This window comes from Rutidosis leptorrhynchoides, chromosome 4 (genome assembly GCF_046630445.1).
Source record: "Rutidosis leptorrhynchoides isolate AG116_Rl617_1_P2 chromosome 4, CSIRO_AGI_Rlap_v1, whole genome shotgun sequence".
NCBI lineage: Eukaryota > Viridiplantae > Streptophyta > Magnoliopsida > Asterales > Asteraceae > Rutidosis > Rutidosis leptorrhynchoides.
Window position 1 is genome coordinate 144,483,129 of NC_092336.1, and position 26,318 is coordinate 144,509,446.

Below are 26,318 nucleotides of genomic sequence, written 5' to 3' on the forward strand. Positions count from 1 at the left end.
TTTGAGTTTTTTCGCGCTTCAGTACAAGATTGGTATTTCAAACATCGCAACCAGTCGGTTAGTCTTACTTCAACGGTTACCCCATATGCTGAACGTAAACTAGGCAAGAGGACGAGAAAATCTAGAAGATGGCAAGCAATTCCATCGACAAACAATCTAATAGAAGTGCGAGATGGCAGAAAAAATGGAATGGTTAATCTCGACGATAAAGTATGTTCATGTGGGCAGTGGCAGTTATCGGGGATACCTTGCGGTCATGTTATTGCAGCAGCACGACTTTTCGGCGTGGAGGATGTTACTCAATTTGTATCACACTGGTTCACAACTCAAACTTATATAAATACGTATTTTGAACACATCCTTCCTTTGCCCCATCGGTCAGAATGGTCGTATCCGTCGCCCGGCGTTTTACAAATTGTAAACCCTCCCATTAAGGAGAAAAGAGCTCCTGGACGCCCTAAAAGTACAAAACGTATTCCGTCGAAGGGTGAAGATACTGAAAAAATCGTAAGAACTTGCACTCGTTGCAAAGAACCAGGTCATGGTAGGGATACGTGCACAGCTTCTTATGACCGAACAGGTGAATCAACTTCTAAAAGAGTAGTAAAAACATCGGCCCCAAAATCGAAGAAGGGTAAGGAGAAGGCCACAGATGCTGAAGCTTTTAAGGCATATCAGTCTCAGTTTTATGCAACGTGCAATTTAGGGAGCGATAATTAGTAACACTATCGCATTTGGAATGTCAATTTTATTTTTAACTTATTGTTGGATTTCGTTTGTTGTAATGTATTGTTGTATTTCCCTTGTATTCTAGGTACCTACTGTGTTATTTTATGTAATAAATGTAATTTGTTTTACAAAACACGCAAGGCTTTGCTTTCCTACGCAAGGCTTTTGCTTGCGTACGCAAGGCTTCGCTTGCGTACGCAAGGCTTCGCTTGCGTTCGCATGATGACGAAAGTATACACACGCAAGGACGCAAAGCATTCCTTGCGTACAAAAAATATATACACGCAAAGACGCAAATCTAAGCTTGCGTACGCAAGCATAAGCTTGCGTCCTTGCGTGGGGTGTCAAATACAACTGTTGCAAAAGTGAATTTACCAGCAACATATTTACACCAAATTTGCATACAAGACCTGCTATCTATTAGCTACAATGTATCAATCAACCTGAATCTCTACTGGTGGAGTTGGTGGCGGCGGTTCTTGTGTATCAAAACGTGCACGAAAAAACGTTCTTGCCATTCTGTTTCTATACTGCTCTGCAGCCTTTTTAGCATCTCCAATGTTGTCAACCTCCTCCCTTCCATAAATAATCCTCTCCATATGTATGCACACCCAAACCCCACAATCACTGAAATGTCCCGTTCTTATTGATTAAAAACGTTCCATATTAATTGATTTCGTTGCGAGGTTTTGACCTCTATATGAGACGTTTTCCAAAGACTGCATTCATTTTAAAACAAACCATAACCTTTATTTCATCAATAAAGGTTTAAAAAGCTTTACGTAGATTATCAAATAATGATAATCTAAAATATCCTGTTTACACACGACCATTACATAATGGTTTACAATACAAATATGTTACAACAAAATAAGTTTCTTGAATGCAGTTTTTACACAATATCATACAAGCATGGACTCCAAATCTCGTCCTTATTTAAGTATGCGACAGCGGAAGCTCTTAATAATCACCTGAGAATAAACATGCTTAAAACGTCAACAAAAATGTTGGTGAGTTATAGGTTTAACCTATATATATCAAATCATAATAATAGACCACAAGATTTCATATTTCAATACGCATCCCATACATAGAGATAAAAATCATTCATATGGTGAACACCTGGTAACCGACATTAACAAGATGCATATATAAGAATATCCCCATCATTCCGGGACACCCTTCGGATATGATATAAATTTCGAAGTACTAAAGCATCCGGTACTTTGGATGGGGTTTGTTAGGCCCAATAGATCTATCTTTAGGATTCGCGTCAATTAGGGTGTCTGTTCCCTAATTCTTAGATTACCAGACTTAATAAAAAGGGGCATATTCGATTTCGATAATTCAACCATAGAATGTAGTTTCACGTACTTGTGTCTATTTTGTAAATCATTTATAAAACCTGCATGCATTCTCATCCCAAAAATATTAGATTTTAAAAGTGGGACTATAACTCACTTTCACAGAATTTTACTTCGTCGGGAAGTAAGACTTGACCACTGGTTGATTCACGAACCTATAACAATATATACATATATATCAAAGTATGTTCAAAATATATTTACAACACTTTTAATATATTTTGATGTTTTAAGTTTATTAAGTCAGCTGTCCTCGTTAGTAACCTACAACTAGTTGTCCACAGTTAGATGTACAGAAATAAATCGATAAATATTATCTTGAATCAATCCACGACCCAGTGTATACGTATCTCAGTATTGATCACAACTCAAACTGTATATATTTTGGAATCAACCTCAACCCTGTATAGCTAACTCCAACATTCACATATAGAGTGTCTATGGTTGTTCCGAAATATATATAGATGTGTCGACATGATAGGTCGAAACATTGTATACGTGTCTATGGTATCTCAAGATTACATAATATACAATACAAGTTGATTAAGTTATGGTTGGAATAGATTTGTTACCAATTTTCACGTAGCTAAAATGAGAAAAATTATCCAATCTTGTTTTACCCATAACTTCTTCATTTTAAATCCGTTTTGAGTGAATCAAATTGCTATGGTTTCATATTGAACTCTATTTTATGAATCTAAACAGAAAAAGTATAGGTTTATAGTCGGAAAAATAAGTTACAAGTCATTTTTGTAAAGGTAGTCATTTCAGTCGAAAGAACGACGTCTAGATGACCATTTTAGAAAACATACTTCCACTTTGAGTTTAACCATAATTTTTGGATATAGTTTCATGTTCATAATAAAAATAATTTTCTCAGAATAACAACTTTTAAATCAAAGTTTATCATAGTTTTTAATTAACTAACCCAAAACAGCCCGCGGTGTTACTACGACGGCGTAAATCCGGTTTTACGGTGTTTTTCGTGTTTCCAGGTTTTAAATCATTAAGTTAGCATATCATATAGATATAGAACATGTGTTTAGTTGATTTTAAAAGTCAAGTTATAAGGATTAACTTTTGTTTGCGAACAAGTTTAGAATTAACTAAACTATGTTCTAGTGATTACAAGTTTAAACCTTCGAATAAGATAGCTTTATATGTATGAATCGAATGATGTTATGAACATCATTACTACCTTAATTTCCTTGGATAAACCTACTGGAAAAGAGAAAAATGGATCTAGCTTCAATGGATCCTTGGATGGCTCGAAGTTCTTGAAGCAGAATCATGACACGAAAACAAGTTCAAGTAAGATCATCACTTGAAATAAGATTGTTATAGTTATAGAAATTGAACCAAAGTTTGAATATGATTATTACCTTGTATTAGAATGATAACCTACTGTAAGAAACAAAGATTTCTTGAGGTTGGATGATCACCTTACAAGATTGGAAGTGAGCTAGCAAACTTGAAAGTATTCTTGATTTTATGAAACTAGAACTTTTGGAATTTATGAAGAACACTTAGAACTTGAAGATAGAACTTGAGAGAGATCAATTAGATGAAGAAAATTGAAGAATGAAAGTGTTTGTAGGTGTTTTTGGTCGTTGGTGTATGGATTAGATATAAAGGATATGTAATTTTGTTTTCATGTAAATAAGTCATGAATGATTACTCATATTTTTGTAATTTTATGAGATATTTCATGCTAGTTGCCAAATGATGGTTCCGACATGTGTTAGGTGACTCACATGGGCTGCTAAGAGCTGATCATTGGAGTGTATATACCAATAGTACATACATCTAAAAGCTGTGTATTGTACGAGTACGAATACGGGTGCATACGAGTAGAATTGTTGATGAAACTGAACGAGGATGTAATTGTAAGCATTTTTGTTAAGTAGAAGTATTTTGATAAGTGTATTGAAGTCTTTCAAAAGTGTATAAATACATATTAAAACACTACATGTATATACATTTTAACTGAGTCGTTAAGTCATCGTTAGTCGTTACATGTAAGTGTTGTTTTGAAACCTTTAGGTTAACGATCTTGTTAAATGTTGTTAACCCAATGTTTATAATATCAAATGAGATTTTAAATTATTATATTATCATGATATTATCATGTATGAATATCTCTTAATATGATATATATACATTAAATGTCTTTACAACGATAATCGTTACATATATGTCTCGTTTAAAAATCATTAAGTTAGTAGTCTTGTTTTTTTACTATGTAGTTCATTGTTAATATACTTTATGATATGTTTTCTTATCATAGTATCATGTTAACTATATATATATATCCATATATATGTCATCATATAGTTTTTACAAGTTTTAACGTTCGTGAATCACCGATCAACTTGGGTGGTCAATTGTCTATATGAAACATATTTCAATTAATCAAGTCTTAACAAGTTTGATTGCTTAATATGTTGGAAACATTTAATCATGTAAATATCAATCTCAATTAATATATATAAACATGGAAAAGTTCGGGTCACTACAGTACCTACCCGTTAAATAAATTTCGTCCCGAAATTTTAAGCTGTTGAAGGTGTTGACGAATCTTCTGGAAATAGATGCGGGTATTTCTTCTTCATCTGATCTTCACGCTCCCAGGTGAACTCGGGTCCTCTACGAGCATTCCATCGAACCTTAACAATTGGTATCTTGTTTTGCTTAAGTCTTTTAACCTCACGATCCATTATTTCGACGGGTTCTTCGATGAATTGAAGTTTTTCGTTGATTTGGATTTCATCTAACGGAATAGTGAGATCTTCTTTAGCAAAACATTTCTTTAAATTCGAGACGTGGAAAGTGTTATGTACAGCCGCGAGTTGTTGAGGTAACTCTAGTCGGTAAGCTACTGGTCCGACACGATCAATAATCTTGAATGGTCCAATATACCTTGGATTTAATTTCCCTCGTTTACCAAATCGAACAACGCCTTTCCAAGGTGCAACTTTAAGCATGACCATCTCTCCAATTTCAAATTCTATATCTTTTCTTTTAATGTCAGCGTAGCTCTTTTGTCGACTTTGGGCGGTTTTCAACCGTTGTTGAATTTGGATGATCTTCTCGGTAGTTTCTTGTATAATCTCCGGACCCGTAATCTGTCTATCCCCCACTTCACTCCAACAAATCGGAGACCTGCACTTTCTACCATAAAGTGCTTCAAACGGCGCCATCTCAATGCTTGAATGGTAGCTGTTGTTGTAGGAAAATTCTGCTAACGGTAGATGTCGATCCCAACTGTTTCCGAAATCAATAACACATGCTCGTAGCATGTCTTCAAGCGTTTGTATCGTCCTTTCGCTCTGCCCATCAGTTTGTGGATGATAGGCAGTACTCATGTCTAGACGAGTTCCTAATGCTTGCTGTAATGTCTGCCAGAATCTTGAAATAAATCTGCCATCCCTATCAGAGATAATAGAGATTGGTATTCCATGTCTGGAGACGACTTCCTTCAAATACAGTCGTGCTAACTTCTCCATCTTGTCATCTTCTCTTATTGGTAGGAAGTGTGCTGATTTGGTGAGACGATCAACTATTACCCAAATAGTATCAAAACCACTTGCAGTCCTTGGCAATTTAGTGATGAAATCCATGGTAATGTTTTCCCATTTCCATTCCGGGATTTCGGGTTGTTGAAGTAGACCTGATGGTTTCTGATGCTCAGCTTTGACCTTAGAACACGTCAAACATTCTCCTACGTATTTAGCAACATCGGCTTTCATACCCGGCCACCAAAAATGTTTCTTGAGATCCTTGTACATCTTCCCCGTTCCAGGATGTATTGAGTATCTGGTTTTATGAGCTTCTCTAAGTACCATTTCTCTCATATCTCCAAATTTTGGTACCCAAATCCTTTCAGCCCTATACCGGGTTTCGTCTTCCCGAATATTAAGATGCTTCTCCGATCCTTTGGGTATTTCATCCTTTAAATTTCCCTCTTTTAAAACTCCTTGTTGTGCCTCCTTTATTTGAGTAGTAAGGTTATTATGAATCATTATATTCATAGATTTTACTCGAATGGGTTCTCTGTCCTTCCTGCTCAAGGCATCGGCTACCACATTTGCCTTCCTCGGGTGGTAACGAATCTCAAAGTCGTAATCATTCAATAATTCAATCCACCTACGCTGCCTCATATTCAGTTGTTTCTGATTAAATATGTGTTGAAGACTTTTGTGGTCGGTATATATAATACTTTTGACCCCATATAAGTAGTGCCTCCAAGTCTTTAATGCAAAAACAACCGCGCCTAATTCCAAATCATGCGTCGTATAATTTTGTTCGTGAATCTTCAATTGTCTAGACGCATAAGCAATCACCTTCGTTCGTTGCATTAATACACAACCGAGACCTTGCTTTGATGCGTCACAATAAATCACAAAATCATCATTCCCTTCAGGCAATGACAATATAGGTGCCGTAGTTAGCTTTTTCTTCAATAACTGAAACACTTTCTCTTGTTCATCATTCCATTCAAATTTCTTCCCTTTATGCGTTAATGCAGTCAAGGGTTTTGCTATTCTGGAAAAGTCTTGGATGAACCTTCTGTAGTAACCAGCTAGTCCTAAAAACTGGCGTATGTGTTTCGGAGTTTTCGGGGTTTCCCACTTTTCAACAGTTTCTATCTTTGCCGGATCCACCTTAATACCTTCTTTGTTCACTATGTGACCGAGGAATTGAACTTCTTCCAACCAAAATGCACACTTTGAAAACGTAGCGTACAATTCTTCCTTCCTCAATACTTCTAACACCTTTCTCAAATGTTCACCGTGTTCTTGGTCATTCTTTGAGTAAATAAGTATGTCATCAATGGAAACAATGACAAACTTGTCAAGGTATGGTCCACACACTCGGTTCATAAGGTCCATGAACACATCTGGTGCATTAGTTAAACCAAACGGCATGACCATAAACTCGTAATGACCGTAACGTGTTCTGAAAGCAGTCTTTGGAATATCATCTTCTTTCACCCGCATTTGATGATACCCGGAACGTAAGTCACTCTTTGAATAAACAGACGAGCCTTGTAGTTGATCAAATAAGTCGTCGATTCTCGGTAGTGGGTAGCGGTTCTTGATGGTAAGTTTGTTCAACTCTCAGTAGTCGATACACAACCTGAATGTACCATCTTTCTTCTTGACAAACAAAACAGGAGCTCCCCACGGTGATGTGCTTGGTCGAATAAAACCACGCTCTAAAAGTTCTTGTAATTGGCTTTGCAGTTCTTTCATCTCGCTGGGTGCGAGTCTGTAAGGAGCACGAGCTATTGGTGCAGCTCCTGGTACAAGATCTATTTGAAATTCAACGGATCGATGTGGGGGTAATCCCGGTAATTCTTTCAAAAATACATCGGGAAATTCTTTTGCAATGGGAACATCATTGATGCTCTTTTCTTCAGTTTGTACTTTCTTGACGTGTGCTAGAACAACATAGCAACCTTTTCTTATTAGTTTTTGTGCCTTCAAATTACTAATAAGATGTAGCTTCATGTTGCCCTTTTCTCCGTACACCATTAAGGGTTCTCCTTCTTCTCGTACAATGCGAATTGCATTTTTATAACATACGATCTCTGCTTTCACCTTCTTCAGCCAGTCCATGCCAACTATTACATCAAAACTCCCTAACTCTACTGGTATCAAATCAATCTTAAATGTTTCGCTAACCAGTTTAATTTCTCGATTCCGACATATATTATCTGCTGAAATTAATTTACCATTTGCTAATTCGAGTAAAAATTTACTATCCAAAGGCGTCAATGGACAACTTAATTTAGCACAAAAATCTCTACTCATATAGCTTCTATCCGCACCCAAATCAAATAAAACGTAAGCAGATTTATTGTCAATAAGAAACGTACCCGTAACAAGCTCCGGGTCTTCCTGTGCCTCTGCCGCATTAATATTGAAAACTCTTACGCGGCCTTGTCCATTCGTGTTCTCCTGGTTCGGGCAATTTCTAATAATGTGGCCCGGTTTTCCACATTTATAACAAACTACATTGGCATAACTTGCTCCGACAGTACGTGCTCCACCATTACTCGTTCCGACACCATTTGTTCCTTTCGTTCTATTAACCCCTGGTCCGTAGACCTCACACTTCGCCGCGCTATGACCATTTCTTTTACACTTGCTGCAAAATTTGGTGCAGAACCCCGAGTGATACTTTTCACACCTTTGGCATAGCTGCTTCTGATTGTTGTTTTTGTTGCGGTTGTAATTGTTGTTGAGATGATTGTTGTGGTTGCTGTTGTTGTTGTTGTTGGGCCGTTTGTTGTAGTTGCGATTGATGTTGTGATTGTTGGGATAATTGTTGCGGTTATTATTGTAATTGCTGTTGTTGTTGTATTGGTGATTCTTATCACCGTTTTCCTCCCACTTTCTTTTGACTTGCTTCACATTGGTCTCTTCAGCAGTCTGTTCTTTAATTCTTTCTTCAATCTGGTTCACTAGTTTGTGAGCCATTCTACATGCCTGTTGTATGGAGGCGGGCTCGTGTGAACTTATATCTTCTTGGATTCTTTCCGGTAATCCTTTCACAAACGCGTCGATCTTCTCTTCCTCATCTTCGAATGCTCCCGGACACAATAGGCACAATTCTGTGAATCGTCTTTCGTACGTGGTAATATCAAATCCTTGGGTTCGTAACCCTCTAAGTTCTGTCTTGAGCTTATTGACCTCGGTTCTGGGACGGTACTTCTCGTTAATCAAGTGCTTGAATGCTGACCACGGTAGTGCGTACGCATCGTCTTATCCTACTTGCTCTAGATAGGTATTCCACCATGTTAACGCAGAACCTGTGAAGGTATGCGTAGCGTACTTCACTTTGTCCTCTTCAGTACACTTACTTATGGCAAACACCAATTCGATCTTCTCGGTCCACCGTTTCAATCCGATCGGTTCTTCGGTTCCATCAAATTCCAAAGGTTTACAGGCAGTGAATTCTTTGTATGTGCATCCTACACGATTTCCTGTACTGCTAGATCCAAGGTTATTGTTGGTATGTAGCGCAGCCTATACTGCGGCTATGTTTGAAGCTAGAAAAGTACAAAATTCCTCTTCATTCATATTCACGGTGTGTCGAGTAGTCGGTGCCATTTCCTTCAAAATAGTCAAATGGAACAAGTTAATCATACAGAATATTAAGAGTAGTTAATAGTATTTCGTAGCATAATATGAACTCATTTATAAAAGCTTTTTCTTCATATTAGCGTTTTATAAGTTTAAATTCGGGTAGTACCTACCCGTTAAGTTCATACTTAGTAGCTAATATACAATTCAACTACTACAATTCTATATGAAAAACTGATTATAATAATATTTCGCGTTCAAACTTTTACACAATATTTTACAAACTTACAATACCACTTATTTTACATATAGCACACAATAAATTTGATACAAGATGGTTGTGAAGATAATTCTAGCTAGTACACAAGTCGTTCAGCAAAGGCAATAAAGACACGTAATTCATACGTCCAGAAACAAGTCATGCATTCTGGTTTTACTAGGATTAATTCCCATCCTTGGTCTTGTGGAACATAACCGTTATGGCCGTTGATAAGACAGCGTGTTGTAACGTCGTCAAAGGGACGAGGGTTATGTAATGTCCAACAGTCCCGTAACAATCTAAAAACCTCATTTCTTATCCCAATTACCGACTCCGTCACTTGTGGGAACGTTTTGTTTAATAGTTGTAGCCCGATGTTCTTGTTCTCACTTTGGTGAGAAGCGAACATTACTAATCTGTAAGCATAACATGCTTCTTTATGTTGCATGTTAGCCGCTTTTTCTAAATCACGAAGTCCAATATTCGGATATATTGAGTCAAAATAATTTCTTAACCCATTGCGTAAAATAGCATTTGGGTTCCCCGCAATATATGCGGTAAAGTAAACACATCGTAACTTATGGATTTCCCAATGTGATATCCCCCATCTTTTGAACGAAAGCCTTTTATAAACCAAGGCATTCTTGGAACGTTCTTCGAATGTCTTACAAACTGATCTCGCCTTAAATAGTTGTGCCGAAGAATTCTGGCCGACTCTAGACAAGATTTCATCAATCATGTCTCCGGGTAGGTCTCTTAAAATATTGGGTTGTCTATCCATTTTGTGTTTTTAAACTGTAAAATAGACAAGAGTTAGATTCATAAAAAAATACTTATTAATACAACCAATTTTTACATATATCATAAAGCATAAGAACACTATATTACATATATTACACCACACAAATACAACTATCTTATTCCAACTCGCTCATTTCTTCTTCTTCGGTTTTGGTTCGTTTTGCCAAGTTTCTAGGGATATATGATGTTCCCCTAATACGAGCCGTCGTTGTCCACATTGGTTTAGAAAAACCTGGTGGTTTAGAGGTTCCCGGGTCATTGTTACAACTTAAGGACTTCGGGCGTTGACGATACATATAAAGTTCATCGGGGTTGGAATTAGATTTCTCTATTTTTATGCCCTTTCCCTTATTATTTTCTTTTGCCTTTTTAAATTCAGTTGGGGTAATTTCTATAACATCATCGGAATTCTCGTCGGAATCCGATTCATCGGAGAATTGGTAATCCTCCCAATATTTTGCTTCCTTGGCGGAAACACCATTGACCATAATTAACCTTGGTCGGTTGGTTGAGGATTTTCTTTTACTTAACCGTTTTATTATTTCCCCCACCGGTTCTATTTCTTCATCCGGTTCCGATTCTTCTTCCGGTTCCGATTCTTCTTCCGGTTCCGACTCTTCTTCCGGTTCCTCTTCGGGAACTTGTGAATCAGTCCACGAATCATTCCAATTTACATTTGACTCTTCATTATTATTAGGTGAGTCAGTGGGACTTGTTCTAGAGGTAGACATCTATCACATAATATCAAACGCGTTAAGAGATTAATATATCACATAATATTCACATGTTAAAAATATATAGTTTCCAACAAAATTTGTTAAGCAATCATTTTTCAAGTAAACACGGTCGAAGTCCAGACTCACTAATGCATCCTAACAAACTCGATAAAACACACTAATGCAAAATTCTGGTTCTCTAAGACCAACGCTCTGATACCAACTGAAATGTCCCGTTCTTATTGATTAAAAACGTTCCATATTAATTGATTTCGTTGCGAGGTTTTGACCTCTATATGAGACGTTTTCCAAAGACTGCATTCATTTTAAAACAAACCATAACCTTTATTTCATCAATAAAGGTTTAAAAAGCTTTACGTAGATTATCAAATAATGATAATCTAAAATATCCTGTTTACACACGACCATTACATAATGGTTTACAATACAAATATGTTACAACAAAATAAGTTTCTTGAATGCAGTTTTTACACAATATCATACAAGCATGGACTCCAAATCTCGTCCTTATTTAAGTATGCGACAGCGGAAGCTCTTAATAATCACCTGAGAATAAACATGCTTAAAACGTCAACAAAAATGTTGGTGAGTTATAGGTTTAACCTATATATATCAAATCATAATAATAGACCACAAGATTTCATATTTCAATACGCATCCCATACATAGAGATAAAAATCATTCATATGGTGAACACCTGGTAACCGACATTAACAAGATGCATATATAAGAATATCCCCATCATTCCGGGACACCCTTCGGATATGATATAAATTTCGAAGTACTAAAGCATCCGGTACTTTGGATGGGGTTTGTTAGGCCCAATAGATCTATCTTTAGGATTCGCGTCAATTAGGGTGTCTGTTCCCTAATTCTTAGATTACCAGACTTAATAAAAAGGGGCATATTCGATTTCGATAATTAAACCATAGAATGTAGTTTCACGTACTTGTGTCTATTTTGTAAATCATTTATAAAACCTGCATGCATTCTCATCCCAAAAATATTAGATTTTAAAAGTGGGACTATAACTCACTTTCACAGAATTTTACTTCGTCGGGAAGTAAGACTTGACCACTGGTTGATTCACGAACCTATAACAATATATACATATATATCAAAGTATGTTCAAAATATATTTACAACACTTTTAATATATTTTGATGTTTTAAGTTTATTAAGTCAGCTGTCCTCGTTAGTAACCTACAACTAGTTGTCCACAGTTAGATGTACAGAAATAAATCGATAAATATTATCTTGAATCAATCCACGACCCAGTGTATACGTATCTCAGTATTGATCACAACTCAAACTGTATATATTTTGGAATCAACCTCAACCCTGTATAGCTAACTCCAACATTCACATATAGAGTGTCTATGGTTGTTCCGAAATATATATAGATGTGTCGACATGATAGGTCGAAACATTGTATACGTGTCTATGGTATCTCAAGATTACATAATATACAATACAAGTTGATTAAGTTATGGTTGGAATAGATTTGTTACCAATTTTCACGTAGCTAAAATGAGAAAAATTATCCAATCTTGTTTTACCCATAACTTCTTCATTTTAAATCCGTTTTGAGTGAATCAAATTGCTATGGTTTCATATTGAACTCTATTTTATGAATCTAAACAGAAAAAGTATAGGTTTATAGTCGGAAAAATAAGTTACAAGTCGTTTTTGTAAAGGTAGTCATTTCAGTCGAAAGAACGACGTCTAGATGACCATTTTAGAAAACATACTTCCACTTTGAGTTTAACCATAATTTTTGGATATAGTTTCATGTTCATAATAAAAATAATTTTCTCAGAATAACAACTTTTAAATCAAAGTTTATCATAGTTTTTAATTAACTAACCCAAAACAGCCCGCGGTGTTACTACGACGGCGTAAATCCGGTTTTACGGTGTTTTTCGTGTTTCCAGGTTTTAAATCATTAAGTTAGCATATCATATAGATATAGAACATGTGTTTAGTTGATTTTAAAAGTCAAGTTAGAAGGATTAACTTTTGTTTGCGAACAAGTTTAGAATTAACTAAACTATGTTCTAGTGATTACAAGTTTAAACCTTCGAATAAGATAGCTTTATATGTATGAATCGAATGATGTTATGAACATCATTACTACCTTAATTTCCTTGGATAAACCTACTGGAAAAGAGAAAAATGGATCTAGCTTCAATGGATCCTTGGATGGCTCGAAGTTCTTGAAGCAGAATCATGACACGAAAACAAGTTCAAGTAAGATCATCACTTGAAATAAGATTGTTATAGTTATAGAAATTGAACCAAAGTTTGAATATGATTATTACCTTGTATTAGAATGATAACCTACTGTAAGAAACAAAGATTTCTTGAGGTTGGATGATCACCTTACAAGATTGGAAGTGAGCTAGCAAACTTGAAAGTATTCTTGATTTTATGAAACTAGAACTTTTGGAATTTATGAAGAACACTTAGAACTTGAAGATAGAACTTGAGAGAGATCAATTAGATGAAGAAAATTGAAGAATGAAAGTGTTTGTAGGTGTTTTTGGTCGTTGGTGTATGGATTAGATATAAAGGATATGTAATTTTGTTTTCATGTAAATAAGTCATGAATGATTACTCATATTTTTGTAATTTTATGAGATATTTCATGCTAGTTGCCAAATGATGGTTCCCACATGTGTTAGGTGACTCACATGGGCTGCTAAGAGCTGATCATTGGAGTGTATATACCAATAGTACATACATCTAAAAGCTGTGTATTGTACGAGTACGAATACGGGTGCATACGAGTAGAATTGTTGATGAAACTGAACGAGGATGTAATTGTAAGCATTTTTGTTAAGTAGAAGTATTTTGATAAGTGTATTGAAGTCTTTCAAAAGTGTATAAATACATATTAAAACACTACATGTATATACATTTTAACTGAGTCGTTAAGTCATCGTTAGTCGTTACATGTAAGTGTTGTTTTGAAACCTTTAGGTTAACGATCTTGTTAAATGTTGTTAACCCAATGTTTATAATATCAAATGAGATTTTAAATTATTATATTATCATGATATTATCATGTATGAATATCTCTTAATATGATATATATACATTAAATGTCTTTACAACGATAATCGTTACATATATGTCTCGTTTAAAAATCATTAAGTTAGTAGTCTTGTTTTTTTACTATGTAGTTCATTGTTAATATACTTTATGATATGTTTTCTTATCATAGTATCATGTTAACTATATATATATATCCATATATATGTCATCATATAGTTTTTACAAGTTTTAACGTTCGTGAATCACCGATCAACTTGGGTGGTCAATTGTCTATATGAAACATATTTCAATTAATCAAGTCTTAACAAGTTTGATTGCTTAACATGTTGGAAACATTTAATCATGTAAATATCAATCTCAATTAATATATATAAACATGGAAAAGTTCGGGTCACTACAATCACCATGACCACCAGTCTGCATTGGCACAACGGGACCAGGTTCAATCATCAACTCCACACTCTCTTTATTTTCATAGTATCCAACAATTTGGGAGTCTTGCGTCTTGTTAAAATAGTCAATCGCCTTCAAGTACACTGGTAAGTTGTCACCCAAAATCTTGAAAACTTCGTCAAGTTTTTTTTCACTGACATGTCCGGGTAAACTGTCGTACACAAAAACCTTCATTTCTTCTAACTTCAACTGAAGCAGCAGGAAATGTTCTTCTTTCCAAAAATGTAATGGGATCAAGACCTGTAACAGACAGGCAGAAAGGTTAAAACAAAACAAGGACGCAAGGACGCAAGATAAACCTTGCGAAAACCCAAAACTTACGCAAGGACGCAAGGTTAACCTTGCGAAAATGGGACGCAAGGACGCAAGATAAACCTTGCGTTTCCAAAACACACGCAAGCCGCAAGGTTGAACAAGGACGCAAGATAAACCTTGCGAAAACCCAAAACTTATGCAAGGACGCAAGGTGAACCTTGCGACAACGGGACGCAAGGACGCAAGATAAACCTTGCGTTTCCAAAACACACGCAAGACGCAAGGTTGACCTTGCGACATTGACACGCAAGGACGCAAGGGAGAACTTGCGTCCAGTAACAACGACGCAAGCTCGCAAGAATGTCCTTGCGTCTGCTCTAGAACAAAAATTTCTGTAAAAATTCTTGTGTTTACCTGATCACAGTCAGCCCAAGATGGATATAGGTCAACACTGCCGTCTCCAAGTCCAATTAAGTACATGTAATCTGGAGGATTTTGGCCAATAATTCCCTCTCCATCTGTTGTAGATTCCTCCTGTGTGCCCACCTCCTTCTGAGTATTGTCAAAATAAGTTTTGAACCTCTCAAACATGTTCATGAATCCCAGTGGCATAATAGTCCATCTAGAACTAGCCTTAAGCACCTCAGCTGGAAACTCAGGAGTGGCATAAACTTGACTGGCTCGGGGGAGAAATCTCTGACGATATCTCAACAGAAATGTAGCCCAGCCGTCAATGTGCTATAAATATAACAAGTTAACATATACAGTGTAACCTTAGTAAAATTTATAAATTGTATAAAATTATATAAAATTAACAAAAGAATAACAAAATAACAAACTTACAAACTTACCAAGTTATCCAAATAACCAGAATGCCTTAATGCCAGTAATCGAAGCCAAAAGTCTTGATTTATAAAAATGAATTGCTCATTTTGAAAGATGAACATGCAACGCGTCTCTTGCTTGCTCTCAATCATTGTCTTTGGATCTTTTGCTGGACCTGCATGCTTTCTACCATCTCTCCAGGCATTAGGTGGCGGTGGTTGGAGAGTTCCTTGATCATTTATAAACCTGTCAATCATCCCCCAAATTTCTTCCTCAGTAGCCCAGTCTTGTTCCTTTCTTTTTCTCTTACTCACTTTAACAGGCTGCTTATCAACACTAACCTACAATAATTATGGGAAACAAGGTTAATATAAATTAATTCAAACAGACGCAAGGACGCAAACATAATCTTGCGTGTGTGGAATAGACCACACGCAAGGACGCAAGCACAACCTTGCGCCTAAAAGATAACGGACGCAAGGACGCAAATGATGGTTTACGCCAGCCAAACTCACCTCTGTTGCTGCATCTGTGTCCATGGGTACCACATCCTCATTAATTTGTTGTTGACCTTGATCTTCTTCAGTCCCTAAGTTTACAGCATTCATGCTTTCCACTTTCTCAATCACATCTTTTGACAACTGAGTAAAATACATAAACAACAGAGTAAACAAACATACGCAAGGACGCAAACTCAACCTTGCGACAAATCCACGCAAGGACGCAAGTACAACCTTGCGTGCCTAGAAGATAAGACGCAAGAACACTCTTGCGACACGCAAGGACGCAAGGAATGTCTTGCGTCCGTGACAGTAACAGAAAACAACCTTTAAATAGCCATTGTTTATTGCAATAATTTAACATACAACTATTTTAATTTGCTGGGCTGTACCTTCTCAATGGGTTTTCTGTACCCAGGTGTTGTGAATGGGGACCTTAATACACCAGTTGGCTTTCTTTCTCTGATTCCACGTCGAATGTGCATTGGAGATGGCCTTTCAGTCTCATTATCAGACAAAGATCGATTGAAACACATATCATCATCCTAAACACAATAAATAACATAAGTAATAAATAAATCAATAAATCAATTCAATTAATACCAAAATAATAATAAATAAATCAACATAAATCAATTCAATTCAATGTACCTGATATTGTTGTTGTTGTTGCGATAAAAGTTCTTCGTGTTGCATAACAAGTTTTTTGCAATCAATTAAGTCTTTATCTTGTTTGTCCACCCGCTTTGTCAACAACTCTAACATACGATGTAAATTGTGTACATCGTGAAGGCCCTCTGTATGAACATCTCCTGTTGAATGCTTGTGGTGTGTCTGCTCAGACCCATCAACAACTGGATCATCTGTATCAACTTCATCATCCTGGACCTCAACCTCGATCTCATCTTCTGGTACCTTTCCTCCTCTAAAGTACACGTCACTCTGAATCCACCATTGACAACTCTGCTATGTTTCAGTTGGCTGCAGACCACGAAAAGGTCTCTTTTTCTTGGGACACTCATCCTACAATTAATTATTCATATTAAATAATTATCAAATAAGAATATTAGCAGAAACCAATAATCAAAGACGTAAAGAAAAGCTTGCGTCCGTGTACGCAAGGACGCAAACAACTCTTGCGTTGAAGAACAAAAACACACGCAAGGACGCAAGGTCCACCTTGCGTCTACCTTAAAACACACGCATGGACGCAAGTGATACCTTGCGCCCATACCAGAACCTGTCTGTAAACAGATAACAGTTTACATGTACGCAAGGACGCAAACAACTCTTGCGTTGAAGAACAAAACCACACGCAAGGACGCAAGGTAGACCTTGCGTCTACCTAAAAACCCACGCAAAGACGCAAGTTATATCTTGCACCCATACCAGAACCTGTATGTAAACAGATAAAAGTTTACCGCGTACGCAAGGACGCAAACAACTCTTGCGTTGAAGAACAAAAAAACACGCAAGGACGCAAGGTATACCTTGCGTCTACATAAAAACACACGCAAGGACGCAAGGGATACCTTGCGCCCATAACAGAACCTGTCTGTTAACAGATAATAGATAAACTATGCAACAATTTAGGATAGGCTAACATTTTAAAAATGTAACTAACCTGAATATGTAGGAGTTTAAGGTATTCAGACATTCCAAATGACTCGGCAGATGAACGCTTCCAAAAAAGAGCCCTCGGTACTCCATTCTTGTCAGTCTTTTTTGCAAACGGTTTAATGGTACGACGGTAAGACTCGAGAATCCAAATCTACAAATAAAAAAACAATTAATTTAATTTATGTTACATCTTAAATATTAACATTAAATAACAAATGTTCAACCATTTACCTTGAAAGCCCACATAAATCCCGCCAAAGTGTACGCCTTTCCACTCTCTAATTGGCTTTCACGAATAACAAAACCTTCACTAACCGCTTCGTAAGTTGGCTCCCAAATACGAGACCCCCATGGGTACTGATTAACACGCGATAACTCTTCGACTAGCCATAAAAACTTTTTATTCACAACATGGATCCCTTGTTTACCCATAAAACCTCTCTCTACAATCAAGATAATTGCTAATCGCACCACATCATCGTCACTAATACGGCTGTGATCACATTTTAAAAGCATCTTTTCAACATCACTAATCAAAACATTTTGAGAATCTTTAAAACCCTTAAATAAACGTCGTCTAATAGGTGCGGTCTGGACGTCATAATTCTTCGGGATGTAATGTGCCATGTCCGTCCGACTACTAAACAAAAAACCCGTAACAAGACAAAATTCACGGCGACCAAATCTAATCGAAAAATTGTTCTGGAAATGAAACCATATATCCTCATGCTCATCGGGGTACTTAACATTATCTAGTCTATCCGGCCGCACACTCTTCCGTTGGAGCATGCAATGTACAAGCCCGGGATCATTACCAAAGTATTCTAGATCTAACCATGGACCGAAACACGTTTCTTTAAACTTTTTAATTTGATTCTCAGTCATGACCTTCTTCACATCCCCTATAACGCTCAACTTATTCTTCATCGTTAACTTTCCTTCCACAAATCCCTGCATAAGTAACAATAAAATCAGCAGAAAGTAACAGGACGCAAGAACGCAAGATAAAACTTGCGTCCGTTTAATTGACCATCGCAAGGACGCAAAGACAAGCTTCTGGGACACGCAAGGACGCAAAGACAACCTTGCGTCCAGTAGCTTTGCATACGCAAGCACGCAAACTAGGTCTTGCGTCTGGTCAATTTCCCTAATTCTACGAGCAGTTAATGTATGTTTCACTCGAACATATAACCCAAAATACAGTTGCATGTCATAAAACAACGGTTGTACTTCGTTAAACACAAATACACCTCGAACAGACATTTCATCGAGCAGTTGGTGTGCACATTTATACAATTCGCATCGAAGATAAAATAAACAGATAACACACACATAAACAACAAAGTAATCACTAACCTGGGTGCTTGCCATCGTTGCAAATTTGATTCCTTGATTATTTGCTTAATTACTTCATGAAAACCCGATTTCTTTTGCGTGAAAACCCTAATACTTCGTGAAAACCCTTGTAGGCTAGTATAAGAAGTCACGGTGGTAGCAAGAGGGGTTAGGTGGTGGTGGAGATGATGAAGGAGGAGAATCTGGTAGTAGTAATTGAAGAGGGTTTGCGTTTGTGCTTGCGTTGTTGCGAATCGCTTGTGTGACTTTATTTGCGTGTTTGCGAATCGGATGAAAGTGTGGAGTGACAGGTTGAAAAATGTCATTTAACCGTAGTTTTTTTAGAAAAGACGCAAACACGCAAGGTCGCAAGGTCGCAAGGTGCCTTGCGCCTTGCGAGGGCATTTTGTCAATTTTTTTTTTTTTTCGGCTCTGGTGCAAGGGGTAAAAAATATCTGGGCATTTTGGTGATAACCCCTTTTCCAAAAGACTAGAGCATATGCTCCAAGCTTATTTCAAAAAGTTGGGAAAACTCAAACTATCTTATCAGGTCATCGGACCTAGTTTGGTGACTCGTTTTGTAAACCGTTTCATCTCCGCATTTTGAACCGGTCTCTTCTTGCAGGGTTTTTAGGTTTAGTTGAGACCTTAGGAGCGTCATTGGAAGTTATAAGAATAACATTGACTTTTTCGACTCCCAAATTATTCATCATTTCACTGAAGGCTTCGAAAGGAGTACCTGAAGTGGTAGATGAATCTGCCTCAACCGACTCTGTAATAATGGGCTTTTTCCCATTGGTATTTTCGAACTTAGAGGCGAGGGAAGCAAAATCAATTGCTCCCTTGACACCATCATGATAACTCACATACACCACCTCTTTTGAATCCGATTCCACCAATATCAAAGTTGAGGAATGTGGTCGCGTTTAACAACTAAAAGTATTGTAAAAGGGGTGGATACAATCTTTTTGTTAAAAGTATAATCGTTTAAATAGTTAAGATTAAATTTCATATAAATTAACAAGAGTCAAAGTAATTTTCAACTTATACTCTTATTGATATAAAAATTTCAAAGAATCACAATTATCTTAGAGTAGAATGGATAGCCAGTTGATACAGACTATTACATCTCGATAGCTTATAACACACCGAGCATATACAAGTTTTACATAATCGAGTTAATTTAAGCTCTAACACCACTATTTAAAACAGTTGTAGAGCGTATCTATGCTCAGAGAGTCTATTGTCCAAGTATAACTCTATTGACCATTAGTCCAAACTATGTTTGCACTTTGGTCGACAAGTTTAGTAGATAGTTAGTACAAGCACATGGCTTTCTTTCTTGTTCTGTAGCTAATTCAGGAACATCTCAAAAAAGTTGAACATGTTAATTGAATAAATAATTAGAATGTTGTGTTTTCAAGGCGTTGACAGTACATCAATGAATTATGAATGCAAAGTTAGAAACACTAGAACAATAATAATAGATAAATCATCAATGCAAAGATGAACACACAGATGTCTAAAAAATGCAGACCTAAAGGATAGTCTGAGCAGTGATCCAGATAAACAGAATCTCAAGGGTGCTGTTCTAAGTGTTACTCAAAGTCCCCTACAAGATTATACAACCTAGATAAACGATACTTACAAGATGAAAAGAACAAAAAAATAAAGAAGAGTACGCCCTGCTCAGTTGAAAGCAAAGAAGAGAGAAATAGCAGCGGAAAAATACGTTTCTTCTCTGGAACAGCCAAGTGAAGAGTGAACAAAACCCTAACCTTAATTTATAAAATTAAGATTTCTTCTCAATCTTTATCAAACAACCAGGGGAACGTCTTTTAGAAAGATGTAAACACCCACAATCGAACCCAAATAGATGAATATCAGATGAAGAAAAGCAAACCCTAGATCGTTGATTGAAGTAATCGAAGAAAAATCACCAACAATCAAGGTGGTCGCTATGATACCATGTAGAAATAAGACACAAACATATAATTCGTCAATCATAGAATATCAATTCTTCATTCAAGAACACACAACCATATGTAAATTGTTACCAAAGTAACAACATCCAACAAAGGTACAATCCTTAATACAGAAACTGAGAATAATAATTAGAACAAATTGAATACTAATTGTATCAAGATGATACAATCAAATTATGATCAGAGAATAAAAAACCGAGGGCAACAGATGAAATAAGAATGAGACGATGATGACGACTGAATGGGCTCTCAAAACCCAAATCGGGTTTATAACATATATGCTTAACCTCTCAAGTAGTCCTTGAACATCCAGATATATTAACAAGGCCCCTCAATTTGAAAAAAATCATTTCTGTTTATAAAACACCACTAAACTTTATTATCTTACAAATCTTCAGTTAAACATTTTAAGTTAGCAAAGTAACGAGGATAAGATTGCAAAATTAACATAATCAATCCTTTTAACACTACTTTAATCATTTTACGTATATTTTCTCCATTATCATTCTCTTTCATCTTTCTTCATTTCCATTCTCTTTAGTCTTAACATGCATGAACCTTAAATAAAATCCGTTATCTTCATCCCCTCCTTCCACTTTCAAAATCAAAATACACTTATGAACTTATTACATTTGTAAATTATAAACCATAATTATAACTATCTATCTATAATCTATTCTATAACATATTATAAATCGTGAAGGTTTTGCTGTCAATCCTTAATTTAATCTTAATCAAGACTCCTGACGTGTTAATCCCTCTGATAATTACAATTAACAATAATGAACACTTAACCATTCCACGCTGTCACAAACTGCACGTTAATTCCCAAAACCTTATTCCACCCGAATTTCCGTCGCCCTCTCTTCTCCTACGGCGATTCTGCATCCCAGTAAAATGATGGAATTAGTAACGCAATATGATTGAGAGTGTTTTATCGTCATCCACACACGCGATTAGGTTCCTAATTTTACCTGCGTTTCTTTGTTTTAGCATCTCAATTCACGATTAATCATTTATTTATTTATATATACGTTCTTCCGTTAATCGTGATTTATGGTTCTAAAGATTGACAACGATCGGAACAGTCATCGCCATAGGAGATGAGATACGACAACAATAAACTGGATTAGGGTTTTCAAATCGAATTGAAACCTAGATCCTATGTCCACTATATTCTTCCTTATGTTGTTGTCAATCTCCATCAGGTCTGTAGTTTGTTTGTTAATTTAATTAAATTTCCGTAAATTTGATCTAGAGTTTTATTTTCTGTAATGAGTGATTTAATTCTGTAAATACACACGGTAAACTGATTTAGGGTACGTTCATGATTTACTGAAACATCAATTCACGAAATTTGATTAATTGTTTCATCTTCCATTAGCAATTCTCGCAGTATGTCATTCAATTACAATTAACACGATCGATTATGAGCTTAAATTTGACGTTTAGTAAGGTTTGTTTGATGAATAAAGATGTTTCGATTGAATAATAATTATATTTTTGCACTCAAGTGTTCGCCTAAATGCTTGAATGAAAGATTGTATGCTTTGTTCATTAATAATAACGTATTAGTGATAAAATTTATGCTACACTTTGTTGATTGCATACATGTGTTTTAGTTTAGCTTATAGAATGATTTTATATTTATCTGGAGACATCTATTTTGTGCGTACTGAGATAATGAACAGTTGAATTGTTCTAGATGCATTACGATTTATGTTTGTTATTACTAACTGAGTGTATTTAGTTAGTAACTGATAGTGACTGATATGGGCTAACTGTTTGTTCCGGATGCTATTACTAACTGTTTCTTCTGGATGCTAAAACTGATATTTTTATCTGGAGACAACTAAGTGTATTTAGCTGGATTGTTACTAACCATTTGTTCTGGATGCTAAAACTGATACGGGCTACTAAGTTTGCTTTTGTGTTTGCCATTTATTCATATGTTTTTCCATCTTATTTTATAACCGATAGTAATAGTATGCATACATATTCCTCAAAAGTAGGATTAATCGATGTTCGATTTTCGGATTTTAGGAGTTTTGATCCACATGAAAATTTTTGCCTCTTATATTGAATGTCTACGTAGGCCGTTATAAATTAATCGATGTAACAATAAACCAATCATTCATTATTTAGGTAGCTAAGGCACTATGTTTAAAGTATATAATTATGTAAATACGTTTTGAAGTATTTAACTGTGTTATATGTGACTAACACAACCCGTTGTAAATGCTTAGTCCCCTGTGTGCTGTTCTTCATTTTGCTGCCATATGTTACTTATTTTTTTGTACTTATTTACAGTTCAGTTTACTAGGTCGATATACTCACTGAACGAAGTCAGTTACTAATGTTAAACAAAGTCTCTGAATGGTGCCTTCGCAGCAAAATAGAAGGATGAATCAAGTGATGAACCTGAATCTATTTCAAATGACGGTTCAGATGAAGTAAGATTGATTTTTTATTTGTGTAACGAAAATCCAATCAAGCTTTGACGATTCAGAACGCATTTGGTGTTGGTAGATACAGTTGTCCATGATGGTCATGTTTGGCTAAATTTTAAAGCTTTGACTTGAGAAGGTCAATGTCATGATATGTGCAGCTGGACTGTTTCTTACTGTTGGAATTGGAAATTTACAACTTGCTGATAAAGCATATGAAAAGCATATGGATTTCATAGTCTGACAAGTGTTATTTAATGCTTTCAAAGACAATTGGAATGTGCTGTTAATGTGTTTACTGGTCTGGGTCAAAGATGCATTTGTCAAGACATGATTGACATAGAGTTGAATGAAAGTTAACTGATGGCTACAATTCTATCTGAAGGTTCTCTTTAATGAAAGCGGAATTCAGGAAGGATATGGCCAATTTGGTTCGCAACTGTCGTTGCATTTTATTGATGGGTGGTGTTAGTTTGGCCAATCAAGCATATATAATTCTTATAGGCTTCCTTCTATAGGTTGTGTTACTCTCGTCAAGTCTACGTTTGGGAGTCATCCAATCTGCCCTACTCGCCCATTTAGCGATAATGCCATCTCTAACTAATGATAGATTATCTGCTACTAATCTACATGACATTTGTAAACGTATATGACAGAAATACTTACCTTCGAGGTAACTCCTTGCTGTCATATACTCCATACTTCGAAGGTAGGTTTATTTTATAGCAATAGAAATTAGATTTTACGGTTTTGACTAGCCTTATAATGTTACTTAGAACTGCATTCTCGAAGACTTTATTAATCCAGATTTATTAGACATAAAACAGTTTTCGTTCGCTTCTTTCAACAAACTCCAACTGCAATTACAAGTTGGTATTACTTTTAGGATTGACGATTATAATATTTCATCGCTCTGCTTTCCAGACAGGTGTGGGAGTAGGTCGGAATAGAAGCAACGTGTTGATAAATACTATAAGCATCATTTTCAATGTTGTAAAGGTAATATTTCATAAACTTTCCAATACAACCACTTGCTTATGAATGGTTTTATTCTGATATTTTTTTTCATCTCTTACAAACTAAATTCCATGCGATCAGGTTATTTTAAATTTTGAATTTAGATATGCTACAGTTTGTAAAGTTTGTACATACTTCCAATCTATCTACTTAATACATTAAAAGAACGATAAAGTTAGCTCGGCAAAGTTTGAAATTACAATCTTAGCAACCATTATTAGCCATCCGATCAAAATAACCATCAAGATCCGTTCATTAAAAAATGGCATTTATCACATTAAAATTTGTCTAATCAACATTCTTATATGACAATTATATTCAATTCAATAAATATATGTATGAAAGCTGAACTACGTTTCTGTTTGTAAAATAATGATACTAAAATCTGCATTTTATATTGACATCATTAAAATGTGCATGACTTTGTGGCTGTTATTTTCATGCAGGTAGATTTAGCAGAGTGCATGAGAATGGATGACCATGATAACTCTGAAGTTAGTGAATATCTCAAAATGGTTGTTAGCAGTCTCAAATAAATACATGTATTATTCAAGTATTGTGCTGCAGAGGTAAATTTCTACCGCCTTTACCTCTCATGATTCATATTGTTAGAAGTGGTAGTTGGCTTCATAAGTCAATCTTGGTTATACTTTGACTGTAACGGGTAGGATGACTATCAAAGAATGACATATTTCACAAAAAGGAAAAAAATAATGCTTCCAAAAAAGCTCATTTATTTTTTCCCAGTTTATGTGCTTCTTTGTTTTGTTGAATTTCTATGTTATCTGTTTTATCTGATTCATATATAATTATACTTTTTTATTTTTAATTCTATATATTCAAATGCCATAATACTCAGCAAGTATTAGTCCTTTTCAAATCTCGGATAGAAACTGAAATTCAGATAAGCTAAGTAACTTATATTTGGTTTATATCGAATATAAACGGGGCAATAAAGAATCATATAATTGTCATTCTATAATTTGTATTATTGCTACATTAAAAAGCTTAGATCCTATCAATTTAAAGCTTATTATTAGATTTAGGCATGATAGTTACAAACTCTGCTAATGTGTTTTTTGTATAGGTTTTATGTTCCGCAAGTCTAACCCAATGGAGACCTAATGAAAAATGTTTACGCCAATGAAAGTGAGCCTCAAATGTTGCAGACTCACGGTGAGTTTTTAACAAGACACCGGCAAGCAAACCTTTTCAATCCTAAGGGTACAACTGTACCTTGTCTTATGTCAGAATTATTTGGGTTCGTATTATCATAGTTTGTAGTTGGATATTTGGTTAATAATAGTACAGAGTAATAGTAATATTAATATTAGCAATATAACTATTATATATTATTATATTTTAAGGCTGGTCAGTATGCGCCTAATCTTTAGAAATTTTAACTTCAGAAATAGTTGCACTACCTAATATACTTTTGTTAACTTGGCAGATGCGTGATGCTTCCTAACTGGGTTATAATTTTGTATTAGAGGCAATTTTTGACTGTGTAAGACTTGGTATAATATTTGTGTGTATCCAAATTTGTAAGTTTAACCTTCTTATGCGAGGTACCATTGGCTTTTTTTTATTTTATTTTTTCCTATTAGACTAAGAAATATACAACTGACTTATCTTTTTTTTTTTTTTTTTTGGGGCAAAAAACAAGAATTAAATAGATAGTGTTTTTTCACAGAAAAGTGAAAAACCATAGAGTTACAATATAGGCTCAACATGGGCTTACAAGAATTACATACCCAATTGAGACAACCAAAAGAGAAATACAAACATAAATCTAACATCACATCAGGCAACACATAACTTTAACACCAAATACTTATATGAC

The 26,318-nt window shown here is 35.6% G+C and overlaps 1 protein-coding gene and 1 long non-coding RNA gene across 3 annotated transcripts; one reads left to right on the top strand and one right to left on the bottom strand.

Moving 5' to 3' along the window:
- Window positions 1-1,163: 1,163 nt before the first annotated feature.
- Window positions 1,164-16,934, bottom strand: LOC139841098 (uncharacterized). Its single transcript, XM_071831331.1, has 7 exons — window positions 16,839-16,934; window positions 16,464-16,616; window positions 16,087-16,212; window positions 15,598-15,912; window positions 15,161-15,484; window positions 14,471-14,731; window positions 1,164-1,322 (listed from the first exon to the last, which is right to left on the bottom strand). Exons 1-7 carry the CDS (start codon window positions 16,932-16,934, stop codon window positions 1,164-1,166), a joined length of 1,434 nt encoding a protein of 477 aa, XP_071687432.1.
- A 4,839-nt stretch (window positions 16,935-21,773) lies between these two features.
- LOC139843672 (uncharacterized) lies at window positions 21,774-25,911 on the top strand. Of its 2 annotated transcripts, none has more exons than XR_011757672.1 (5): window positions 21,774-22,219; window positions 23,322-24,167; window positions 24,383-24,457; window positions 24,922-25,044; window positions 25,563-25,911. It is a non-coding gene; the product is annotated as an uncharacterized lncRNA (long non-coding RNA). The 2 variants fall into 2 exon arrangements; XR_011757673.1 differs by having other exon boundaries at window positions 24,387-24,457.
- The last annotated feature ends 407 nt before the right edge of the window (window positions 25,912-26,318 follow it).